Here is a 12,823-nt window from a genome sequence, read left to right as displayed (position 1 = left end):
ATTTATGTATAGCTGTGTGTATGCCATTTTTGTGTGTGTATGAGTGTGCATGTGTCCATGTGTGCATGTGCCTGCAGAGACCAGAAGAAAATGTCACATCCCTTAGAGCCAGGAGTTAAGAGATATTGGTGAGCCACCTGATGTGGGTGATTGGAACCTAACTTGGATTCTCTGGAAGAGCAGTGTTCTGTACTGCTGAGCCATCTCTCCCACCCTTCCAGTTGATGCTTGATGGTAGTAGAAACCAAGGCTACTTTTTTACAGTAATTCAAGCCTGTACTAGAGATGATAGTGATCTTCATAGATGCCAAAACCTTGTATCTGGCCTGTGTTAAAAGGGCCTTTAGATGGCTTCTCATAGTACTTCATACTAGCCTTGCGCATGGCAATCCTTTCAGCCTCCTGAGTGACGAGATGCTGGTACATACTACCATGCCCTTTTTTCGCTCTCTCTAAGTATGTCTTGCATGTTTTCTGGAATGGTCTCAAACTCTTAGACCATTGATATTCGTGCTACAACGTCCCAAGAATTTTGTTACTCTGCTACCACATTTGACTTTGGTTTTACTAATAGGAAAATTTGGTACTTTGCTTGTTTGTGTGGACCAAATGGCTTCAATTCATGGAAGTACTACTGGCTAAATTTCCCAAGTATTGGGATGACAGGCATGGGCCACGATGTCTGATTTTTAATGTAAACTTTTTTTTCCTGTTTTTAATGTATATGTAAATTATTATCTAGTATTAAAAGAAAAATAAGATATTTTAAACGCTGAAGAGATGGCTTAGTAGTTCTTAAAAGCACTTGTTATTTTTGCAGAGGACCTGGGTTAGGTTTTCAGCAGTCACATGATAGGTCACAGCCATCCGTAGAGTACCAGAGAGGGGATCTGCTGCCCTCTTCTGGCTTCGATAGATACCTTCAAGCATGTGGTATGCATGCATGCCTACCTGTACATACATGGAAAACATTCAAACAAAATAAAAAGGAATCTTTTAAAAACAGATAATTTGCGGTTAACAGTTATTTTGTGAACAGTGTTCTGGAATTCTCTTGGTGGCAATGAATAGAAATGGTATTCTATTCTTGTTAGTTTCAAAGTTATAGGAAAGATGTGTTGGTGATCTGAAAAAACTTCATTGCCTTTTCCTTTTCCTTTTTTTTTTTTTTTTTTTTACTTTACTTTTAATTTTCTTTAAATAGAGATGTGAGCTGTGTCCCCATAAAGATGGCGCTTTAAAAAGAACAGATAATGGGGGTAAGTACAGTCTTTGAAAAAATACTGAAAACTGGAATGGAATAGCATTTCAAACTATTTGGTAGTTAATATTATTGTTTGCTGAATTGTTAATAGTGATGTAATTAATTAATTGGAGACAAGGTTTCATTATGTGATCCAGGCTAACCTGAACTCACCATCTTCTTGCTTCATTGTTTCATGTTCTGGGATTGTAGATGGGCACATGTATGTGTAGTTTAAATAATTTTCTGAATTCACAGTTTGTCTTTATTGTGTGCAAACTGAATTATTGGCTATTTTATGTTTTGGGACAGGGTGTCACTATATAGTCCTGGAACTCACTATATAGACCAGGCTAGCCTCCAAACTCAGAGAGATCTGTCTCTTCTTCCTGAGTGCTGGAATTAAGGTGTGAGCCACCACACCTGCTTTGTTTTTGTTGTTGCTTTTTTGAGATAGGGCCTCACTAGGTGCTAGGGTTACAGGACCAACCTTACCTGGCAAAGTATCCTTACTACTATGTTCCTCCTAGTGCTAGCTTACAGTACCAACTATACTTGGCAGGGTCTGTTCTTTCCTGAGGATTCTGAGCATTTCCTCTTCTGAAAATCCTGAATCTGAAATATTAACACCTAACACCTTTGGAACACTAGTTTCAGATTTTGGGTTTTTGAATTAGTAATGCTTAGATGGTAAAGTCACTGTAAATGTTCAGAAAAATATCTTCTTGTTCCAATCATTTTAGATGAGGATTGCCCCATTTTTAGTTTTCATCTTCACTTTGAGTTATCTTTCCTTGATAAATGTATCTATTTCTCTCTCCCCTGCCTTTCTTCTGTCTGTTTTTGTTTTGGTCCTTTCCTCTCTAGTCCTTTCTTTTCTTGTGTATAGCTCAGGGCTTAGCATTTTCTATGTAGCCCAGCCTGGCCTAAATGGGTGTCAGTTTCCTACCACTGCCTAATGAGTTCTAGGATTACAGCACTGTTAATACATGGCTGGATTAAAGTACTCACCCTTTACTTATCCTTTGTATATCATTATCATTCTTATCATATAGGCATGAGCTTGTTAAACTATAAAACTTAAGTGACTGATAAAGTATCAAGAAAGACAGATTCTCCCTCCCTCCCTCCCTCCCTCCCTCCCTCCCTCCCTCCCTCCCTCCCTCCCTCCCATTAAGATGGTCATAAAGTATTTCTCCCTTATTTTGTTAGGAATCACACTGGTTTATTTTTGAAAGTAAAATTAGCTTCTTTTCCTAAAATAATGAGAATCATTTTGTTAACATTTTGTTGAAGATACTGATTTCTGGAGGATAAATGAATAAAGAAATTGGCACCTGTTCATAAGGGATTAAAACAGTGACTTCCCTTTTTATATTGTTTTTAGCTTTTGGCATTAGTGTTATGTTGGCATTATAGCAAATTGGGAAATATTATTTTTTGGCGGTATTTCTGTAAAACTGGAATTTCATAATCTTTAAATACTTGGTAGGAATAACAGAAATACATCCTGAATTTCTTTTCTTTTTTCTTTTTTAAAAGATTTATTTATTTATTTATTTATTTATTTATTATATGTGAGTACACTGTAGCTGTCTTCAGACACATCAGAAGAGGGCGTCAGATCTCATTACGGGTGGTTGTGAGCCACCATGTGGTTGCTGGGATTTGAACTCAGGACCTTTGGGAGAGCAACTGATGCTCTTAACCACTGAGCCATCTCTCTAGCCCCCATCTTGAATTTCTTAAGATTATCAATTTGAATAATTGATTTTAGTGATTAAATAATTTAAAATTTTCTATTGTTTATTAGTTTGTTTCATTTGTAACCTTTGGCCATTTATTGATTTCCCTAGCTTTAAAACTATTGGTAAAAGTTGATTATTTAGCTGTTTACATGTGGTCATAAACTGCTTAAATTCTGAGAAATGTGTCATAGGTGCCCTTCTTATTGAGTAAACATCATAGAGCGAGTGTATTTACACAAACGTAGACACATGCTCTACTGCATACATAAATTATATGATGTAGCTTATTGCCTCTAGGTTACAAATACACATCATATTGCTATACTACCGAATAATGTAAATACAGCATAGTGGTAAGGAAAGAAAAGGTATACTAACTATGAGTACAGGGTACCTAGTGAAGTTTGGCAGACTTGAAGTTGTCTTGGTGAGTAACTGAAGTCAGTGGTAAGGGAATGTGAAGATCTAAGACAGGAAGAAGGTATTCTGGTTTTGGTTTTTCAAGACAGGGTTGTTTCTCTGTGCAACCCTGACTGTCCTGGAACTCCTTCTGTAGACCAGCTCTGAGCTCAGAGATCTGCCTGCTTCTGTGTCCCAAGTGATGGGTTTAAAGGTACTTGCCACTACCAGCAGCAGGGTAAAAGGTCTTTTTTGTGTCTTACTATGTATCCCTGGTTGACCTGGAATTCTGTATATACCAGGTTTACCTCAAACTGAGAGATCCTCCTGCCTCATTCTAAGTGCTAGCATTGAAGTTCTGCGGCACCTCCTATCCTGTATCTTCTCTTTCTCTTTCTTAGACCTTTTAGGTTTTTTTGTTAGAAACTTAGAAACGACACAAGATTAGTCTTGTTCTCCATAAGTTCAGGGGTATCATTATCAGTATCAGTATATCTTCCCTTCACGTACCATCTCCTTGAAAGGTCTTCAGGGCAGACATATTCATGGACTGAGAATATAGCTTTTTGATGAGCACTTGCCTAGCATGAGTGAGGAACTGAATTCAATCTTTAGTACTACAACAAACAAAAGAAAACAAAACAAAACAGAACAAACCCCAAAACACAAGAAACTGCTGCTACCAGTGAAAGAAGCATGGAGCTGTTAGGACTTGTAGTAACAGTGCCTTTTAGAATACCTTCTTAAGTACTTGGTTGAATGGATAGGTAACATATTTGGTTTTTAAAAGCAAATAGAAGGCATAAGAATTAAAAAAAAAAAACCATAGAACACACATTACCAGTAGCATAATTTTTTAATTATTAGTAAATATTGCTATATACACACATTTCTGCATGTGGGTAGTATATTGAATGCTAGCATAGTAAGTTTGTTCAGACCACCATTACTATAAACATGTTAATAATGTAGTGCACAGGGACTTGTAATGGCTAGAAAAATTAGCCTTTTTAATAATCTTATGGGAACATGGTTGTATATATGGAGAGTCTGTCATTTATCAAAATGTCAGACTGTTATCTCTGACTGTACTGTCAGCTGAAAATACAGTTAGTAGTCTCTTTTCTTCCTCCTCCTCCTCCTCAATTTAAAAAAACATTTTTTTCCTCTTTCTTTTTTTTTTTTTTTGGTGGAGATAAGGTTTCTCTGTGTAGCCCTGGCTGTCCTGGAACTCACTCTGTAGATCAGGCTGGACTTAAACTCAGAAATCCACCTGCCTTTGCCTCCCAAGTGCTGGGATTAAAGGCGTGCACCGCCACTGCCTGGCAAGATTTTGTTTGGTTCTTTTTAATAATTTCTATTTCTTCATCAGCATGTAATTCTTTGTGCATGTGTAAGACAGTTCAGTTGAGGTCTTTATTTAAAAAATCTACTGTTAAACTTTTGTATGAAGAGTTTCTGTTAATATCTCCTGTGAATGAGTCATGCTTAAAAATGTTTTTGAGTGTGTGTGTGTGTTGTGTATGTGTGAGTGTGAAGCCTAGAGGTTGATGTTGAACGCTCGTCTTCCTCTACCTTATTTAATACACGGGATCTCATGGAACCTGCGGTTCATTGATTTGCTAGACTGACAGGGTAGCAACTCTGTCTCTCCTGTCTGCTTTCCTACAGAATACAGCCACGTGTTGCCACACCTTATGATTATGTGGACACTGGGGATCTCAATTCAAGTCCTTATGTTTACACAGCAAGCACTTTACCTACTGAATTATCTCCCAGTGTCTGCATGTTTTCCTTATAAACTTTTTAACCTATTCTAGAATGTATGTATTGGGGCTGTAGTTCAGTAGTAGGGTTCTATGCTTTGAGAGCTATCCTAAGTATTGTAAAATCAAAAACTGGATATAATTGTTATAATGGGTTATTCTGGAGTAAAGCTCTGCTTTTTAAAGTTTAGGTTTTGCTGCTTGCTATGTTTTCTTTTTCTCTCTTCTCTTCTCTTCTCTTCTCTTCTCTTCTCTTCTCTTCTCTTCTCTTCTCTTCTCTTCTTTCTTTCTTTTTTTTTTTTTCTTTTTTTCGAGACAGGGTTTCTCTGTGTAGCCCTGGCTGTCCTGGAACTCACTCTGTAGACCAGGCTGTCCTGGAACTCCGAAATCCGCCTGCCTCTGCCTCCCAAGTGCTGGGATCAAAGGCGTGCGCCACCACGCCCTGCCAGTGTTTTCTTTCCTTTTTTAATTGACTTTTAAATTGTATATTTTTGTTACACCTGATGAAAACTCTCCAGTGAGTGTTTTGATGACTTATTTTCCTGAGCATCTAGTGTAAAATAGTCTCTAAAGGGGGCGGGGCAAGTATAAAAGAAACACCATCTATATGTGTTTGTATTCTCTGCGTTTTCTCTAGTTTATCTCCCACTCTTCCTTATTTCTCACTTCTTGTTTGTACCATACCCAGATTCTATCCAGGGGTCAATTGAGGGTCTTCTTAGGTCTTAAGATGAGTTCTGCTTTAGGCAGGTCTGTGGCTCTCCACATCCTCCAGCACATCCAGGTGTTTTCAAATGCACCAGGTTGCCAGAGAGCTCTCTAGTTTTTCCTCCCAGTCTTTTGGTACTTAGTCATGTGTTTCATCTATATTCTTTTCCTCCAGGCATCTGTGAGTTGAATTTAAGGGCACTTTTTCTTTTGAATGAACTCAGAGAGTGCAAGACAGGCACATCTCAGTCCTTGGTTAGCTTTCAGACCATTGAAGAATTGACAGACATAATTCTTTGTTCATAAAACTTGGTTTTGGTTATTTTGCCATCAGAGACTAGAGTCTTTCTATACTGGAAACTCAGTTGTATTTAGGAACCCCTGACCTAAAGCTTTCATATATTAAGAGAAAGATTCCAAAGAGCTCCCGTCCCCCCCCCCCCCCCTTTCTTAGTTTAATAGGTGCTTGGTTGTGGTAAACCTTTCACTGTTTTCCAGAGTTTAATAAGAGAATTTAATAATTTCTTTCTGGTATGATACTTACCCCTGCACCTGCTTCCTTTATCATTTTTGGTTGGTATAAATCTGGATATTTTGCATCCTATGTGTATGTGTACATATGCTTATATTTACATATGTATAGTCTCATGGCCTAGGCTCTCTACCTTAGCCTCTTCAGTGATGGATTACCACTGTGATGCCTCACCATGCCTTACCCTTTTCAATACTTTTAAGCCTTGTCTGGGATATGGTCAAGGTTTTTGGAAACAGATCTTACATTTGCTAGGTTAATTTGTATTAGTGTACTTAATCCTTACCATTGAGACAATAATTCTTAGTTTTACTTTCTTCCCCTTCCCTCCTCCCTCCCTTCCCTGCTTCCTGTAGACTTGCTCTCACCTTCATCTCTCAATAGTGGACCAGTTCATCTGGCAGTGCTTTATACTCTTTATCATTTGAAAGATTTATTTTTCTTTTATGTGTATTATGTTGTGCCTGCAAGTGTGTGCATACACATAACCACACACATACCTGGTCAGAGGAAGGAGTTCAGTTCATGGAGTTAAGGACAGTTGTGAGCTCTTATGTGGGCACTGGGCACTAAACCAGGGTTGTCTGCAAGAGCAAGAGGTGCTCTCAACCACTCAACCATTGTTCCAGGCTCTGTGCTCTGTGCTCTGTTTTGGAGCCGTCTCACAGTCTCAGGCTGACTGGCCTGAAACTCAGTTTGTAGACCTGACTGGTCTTCAGATCACAGAGATCTGCCTGCCTCTTTCTCCCATGTGTTGGGATTAAAGGCATGCACCAACACACCCAGCCTATGTTTTTTAATATAAGCACTTATGTTTATGGCCAGTATCCATTAAAAGTAGCTATACATACCTCTTCCTCTCCTGTCCCCAATTCAAGCTTTATTTTGTAATAACTTTTCCCATTGAGGGACATGATCCTTCCTTTGGTGTTTGCAAGTACATTTGTTGGTTTGTTTGTTTGTTTGTTTGTTTGTGATTTGTATCATCTTTTGCACCTTGTAGGTTTGTTCTGACTTTCTTAATTTTGTGGGATTTCATTTGTGCTTTTTATTCTAGAAATTGTAATGAACAGATTATGGACATCATTTGTGACTTAAGTTGTGAAAAATGACTTTCCGTATAAGATGTATTTGATGCAGAGAATGCTTCTTGTTTAGGATTGCTTTGCTCGTTGAGTTGATGATTAAAGCCTACGGGTACTCTTGTGTGACATATTAGTTTTTAGTCTTAGCTTGTAGTCTGTCAATGATTCTACTTGCCTTTTTCCATGCTGTCCCCCACCTTCCTGGAATTTCATCTCTTTCCAGTTTACCAGCAACTCTTTAGTGCTACATGAGCTTTTTAGCTGCCTCAGCCACACTTTTTGTTGTTTGTGATTCATTCATTCAATGTATGTGACTACACTATCTTGTCCCTGTCTTCAGACACACCAGAAAAATGCATCAGATCCCATTACAGATGTTTGTGAGCCACCATGTGGTTGCTGGGAATTAGACTCAGGATCTCTGGAAGAGCAGTCAGTGCTTTTAACCACTGAACCATCTCTCTCTCTCCAGCCTTCAGTCACACTTTTTATAATTAAAAGGAACTTTAACATCAACTGGTAATCAGATAAAGATTTAAGATGGAAAAATGACAACCACTATATGAACATTCAAAGTATTGACAATATAAAAACTAATCACACTTAAGATTAGTAAGATTAAGCATATTAGCATCCTTTTTTCTCCTTTTTGTTCTTGATGGTGAGACTAGATCCAGCCCTACCCTTGTGCTCTGCAGTTGGACTGCTTCTCAAGCCTTTGAAACTTGAAGTCCTGTAACTTACTGCAAACTGAGAATGGAGCCTATCTATTTATCTCCTTCACACTATTTGTGTATTTATTTAATTTTGGCTCTTTAAAACAGTGGTCTGATCTTCACTATGTAGTGTTTGCTGACCTGGAAATGGAGAGCCTCCTTTTGGTCTAGTTTTGGAGTATTTAGAGTCCTTGGAACTATCATCCTGTTTTCTTCAAGTTAAAGTAAGTTTCAGAAGTAGTGTTAGTATGAATTTACTCTGCCCTTAAGTATCAGTGTCACACCTGAGGTCCCAAGTGCTCTCTGTCTGTTTATGTTGAGTACATAATAGATGCAGCCATGATTAGGAACCCTGGGCACCAGTAGTGAGTGGATGGCAATTAGGACATAAATAATGCAGCAGCCAGAGTTTTATTACGGTTTTGTTATGGATTTGCTTAAATAGCCATTTTAAGAGATCTTAAGACAGGTAGTAATTTTATTTTTGATAAAACTTGAAGAATGACATTGTGTATTTATTTATTTTTAGGTTGGGCTCATGTGGTTTGTGCCCTCTATATTCCAGAGGTACAATTTGCCAATGTTTCTACAATGGAGCCAATCGTTTTACAGTCTGTCCCACATGATCGTTATAATAAGGTACAGTGGATATCATCTTAATGTTTGCATTTTTTGGTTCTGAAACTAAGAGATAGAAAGGAGGTGGGCTTTTGGGGGGGTGTTTTTGTTTTATTTCTTAAAAATGTTAAAACCTTTCTCTAACTTCATAGACATTTTGAGAAAAATAGTTATCATCTTGAGACTAAAATATTAAAATAAGCTCACAAGAGTGTAAACCCCACAAACAAAACCTTTCTCTTTTATTTGAATTTAGGTATAAATGTTTTCAGAACATTTTAATTACTCAGTACACATTTGTCTTTGAAGATTTACTGACCTCTTGCCTTTTAAAGTACTAAGATTTTATTAGATTTGAATTAGTTATTATTTCCTGTCAGTAGTCCCAAGGCAGGAGGCTGAGGTGACAGGAGTTTAGGGCCTACCTAGATAACATAGGAACATACTGAGACCCTATGCCCGAGTGGAGACCCTATGCAGGCACACGCTTGAGAGCTCGCTCCCTCTGTCCCTCCCTCCCTCTCTCCCTCTCCCCCTCCCTCTCTCCTCTCCCTCCTTTCCTCTCTTTCCCTTATCCTCTCTTTCCTTCCATCCATCCATCCATCCATCCATCCATCCATCCATCCTTTCTTTACCTGTGTGTTAAAATAGAAACACTTAACCATTTGCTTACTCACATTGTTGTTGCTGCTGCTACTATGTTGCAAGGCTTTCCCGTTATCCAGTGTCTTTAGGCACTGATAGCACAGAAAGGAAGCTTCTGTGAAGAATGCCATTCTAGTTAGCTTTGAGATTTCAGATATGTTAATAATCTTTTTAAGTTATAATTTATTTAAAACATTGAAAATGAGGAGAAATTTTCCTATTTAAATCTTTTACTTTTGTGTATTTTTTATATGTCATATACATACTTATGAAACATATCATATTACTTATTGTTTTCTCTGCTTTTGAAACTGAATACATTTTTGTGTCAATAAATGATATTTTTACCATTTCCTGGATCCTTAGTGTATGTATCATAGAGTATTGCTAGGTTCAGTTACCTGTGGAGCAGCCTCTTGTGGAAGGGGCCCATGTGAAAGGATATGTGTATTTTGGAAGTTTGATTATTGTGTAAAGTTTTTCTTTAGAATGTGAGCGGTTGGGCAATTGTGGCGCACGCCTTTAATCCCAGCATTTAGGGAGGCAGAGGCAGATGGAATTCTGAGTTCAAGGCCAGCCTGGTCTACAGAGTGAGTTCCAGGATAGCCAGAGCTAAAAAGAGAAATCCTGTCTTAAAAAAAAAAAATGTGAGCAGTTCTTAAGTAGTTATCATGGAAAGTGTGAATTTATTATCATTAAGAGTGCTGGTTTTGTTTTTTTAAGTGCATTGGTGTTTGACCTGTATGTATCTGTGAGTGAGGGTGTCAGATCTTGGAGTTAGAAAGAGTTGTGAGCTGCCATGTGGGTGCTGGACATCGAACCTGTATCATCTTAACCACTGGGCCATCTCTCCAGTCCCAGTGCTGTTGTTTGTAAGTTCTTTTCTCAGGGTTTTTTTTTTTTTTTTCCTTTAAGTTAATTAATTGAACTTGTTTTTATTATAACATTATTTCTTTAAAGTGTATTGTGTTTTGTTTTTTGCCCCCCCCCTCCGGGGGTGGTGGCGGGGTGGTTTTTGGCTTGTTTTATTTTGTGGAGACAGGCTCTCTTGTATCCCAGCAGGCTTCAGCCTTGCCAAGCAGCAGGGGGTGACCTTGAAATTTGATCTTCTTGCTTCAACCTCCAGAGGGTTGGGGTTACAGGTGTGTGCCAGATGCTATTCACAGAATAACTTTCTTTATGGAAGTGTATATATTCTTTAGTAATTTTAAGTAATTATTAATTTTTTTGTTTGGGTATGGTATATGTATATGTGTGTTTATGTACATGTATGTGCAGTTGTGTGTCAAGGAAGCCAGAAGAAGGCATTGGCTGTCCTCTTTTGGTTTCCATGTTGTTCTTTGAGATAGGATCTCTCATTGAATGGGAAGCTTGTGGGTTTTTTGTGTGTTTTTGTTTTACTCTCTTGGCTAGGCTGGTACCTAGCAAGCCCCAGCAATCCTCCTGTCTGTTCCCATTCATTATCCACAATGTTGGGTGAAAGGTCTGTGCAGGACCATGCCTTATTTGTTATATGGGTGCTGGGAACTGAACTCAGGTCCTTATGGTCATATAGCAAACACTCTTTTTTTTTTTTTTTTTTTTTTTGGTTTTTCGAGACAGGGTTTCTCTGTGTAGCCCTGGCTGTCCTGGAACTCACTTTGTAGACCAGGCTGGCCTCGAACTAAGAAATCCGCCTGCCTCTGCCTCCTGAGTGCTGGGATTTAAAGGCGTGCGCCACCACGCCCCGTTTAGCAAACACTCTTAAACCTTTATCTTATGGCACTTTTAAATTTCCTTTAAAAACCAACTTTCCCCGGGAAGTGGTCGAGCACGCCTTTAATCCCAGCACTTGGGAGGCAGATTTCTGAGTTCGAGGCCAGCCTGGTCTACAAAATGACTTCCAGGACAGCCAGGGCTACACAGAGAAACCCTGTCTCAAAAAAGAAAAAACCAAAACAACAAAAACCACCCACCAAACCAAACCAATTTTCTTTATAAATTTTGAAATAACATCAAGTTTATTTACAGGCTCTGGGAGAAGTACAGAGTTCGTCCTCTTAAGCCAAACTGTACATCCCTATAAGAAGGGCATTGTCTTAGTCAGGGTTTCTATTCCTGCACAAACATCATGACCAAGAAGCAAGTTGGGGAGGAAAGGGTTTATTTGGCTTACACTTCCATACTGCTGTTCATCACCAAAGGAAGTCATGACTGGAACTCAGACAGGTCAGGGAGCAGGAGCTGATGCAGAGGCCATGGAGGGATGTTCTTTACTGGCTTGCCTCCCCTGGCTTGCTCAGCCTGCTCTCTTATAGAACCCAAGACTACCAGCCCAGAGATGGTCCCACCCACAAAGGACTTTCCCCCTTGATCACTAATTGAGAAAATGCCTTACAGCTGGATCTCATGGAGGCATTTCCTCAACTGAAGCTCCTTTCTCTGTGATAACTCCGGCTGTGTCAAGTTGACACAAAACTAGCCAGTACAGGCATTTTTTTTTTTTGGCTTAGAATAAATAGCTCTGGGGTAGAGTCTCCTAGTATATGCCAGGTCCTCAGTTCGGTGTCTCCAGCACTACAAAATAAATTATATAAATAAAGGTAACAGAAAAGGAAGGATGGTACTCATACATTTGTAATATAACTATCAAAGTCAGCAAGTTAGTGGTGCATTGTTACCACATGTCTGCCAGCCTCTTCATGCCTTCTCATTTCTCCCAGAAGTGTGTTTCATGCAAAAATATTAGAAGTTTCATTTGTCTCTCTTATCTGTTTATCTCAAATAGTAACTTAATCTTTCATTTACTTTTGTCAACTTGATACTTAGAGTATTGTAGTCTTTAATTATTTTGTAGAATAGCATTCTATTTGGATTTGATGTTTGCTCCAGTTTGGTGGATGACATTTTTGTAAGGAATGTCACAGAAGTGCTTCTGTGTTTCTCTCATTACATCTTGTCAGGTGGCACACTGATTCCAGTTCTTCTGATTCCTTACAATCTTAGTTTATCCTTAAAGTGATGCCTGTCAAGTTTCTCTTCTACTTAGATGGTTTTATCCTTTGCATTCAATACCGTGTTGTGGGGCAGTGATGTGTGTGAGCACTTTGTTCTCTGCGCTGTCCTTTGCTCATCTTGGCATCCATAACTTTCTTAATTTACTGCTGTGATTTATGGCTAGTTTTAAAATTTATTTTATATTTTTCAGTTTGCATTCTGTTATAATAAAAAGCCCAATTATAGTGTGGACTTAATGTCATGCCATCTTATTTTGTTTTATTAAATAGAGTCACACTTACACCAGGCTAGTTTCACATGTATGCCAGCTAGCCAAGGATGAACCTGAACTTCATTGGAAACATATTTATTTTGATTTATTTACTC

General features: G+C 38.5%; 1 protein-coding gene across 15 annotated transcripts in view; it reads left to right on the top strand.

Moving 5' to 3' along the window:
* Mllt10 (MLLT10 histone lysine methyltransferase DOT1L cofactor) overlaps window positions 1-12,823 on the top strand; it is a 149,616-nt gene that overhangs the window by 36,380 nt on the left and 100,413 nt on the right. For 12 of the 15 annotated variants that reach the window (XM_029473556.2, XM_085835156.1, XM_085835155.1 and 9 more), the window contains 2 exons: window positions 1,205-1,259; window positions 8,727-8,836. The exons of 1 other annotated variant lie outside the window; for it this stretch is intronic. In XM_029473556.2, the coding sequence (XP_029329416.2) occupies window positions 1,205-1,259; window positions 8,727-8,836 (165 nt within the window). The remainder of the gene's footprint in view (window positions 1-1,204; window positions 1,260-8,726; window positions 8,837-12,823) is intronic. 2 more of the 15 variants (XM_029473576.2, XM_029473580.2) reach the window with 1 other exon arrangement.

The sequence above is a fragment of the Mus caroli genome, unplaced genomic scaffold, assembly GCF_978045245.1.
Source record: "Mus caroli unplaced genomic scaffold, Mus_caroli_1 scaffold_2, whole genome shotgun sequence".
Taxonomy (NCBI): domain Eukaryota; kingdom Metazoa; phylum Chordata; class Mammalia; order Rodentia; family Muridae; genus Mus; species Mus caroli.
The sequence above is the reverse complement of the archived record's forward strand: the minus strand, read 5'-3'. Positions and strand labels throughout refer to the sequence as shown.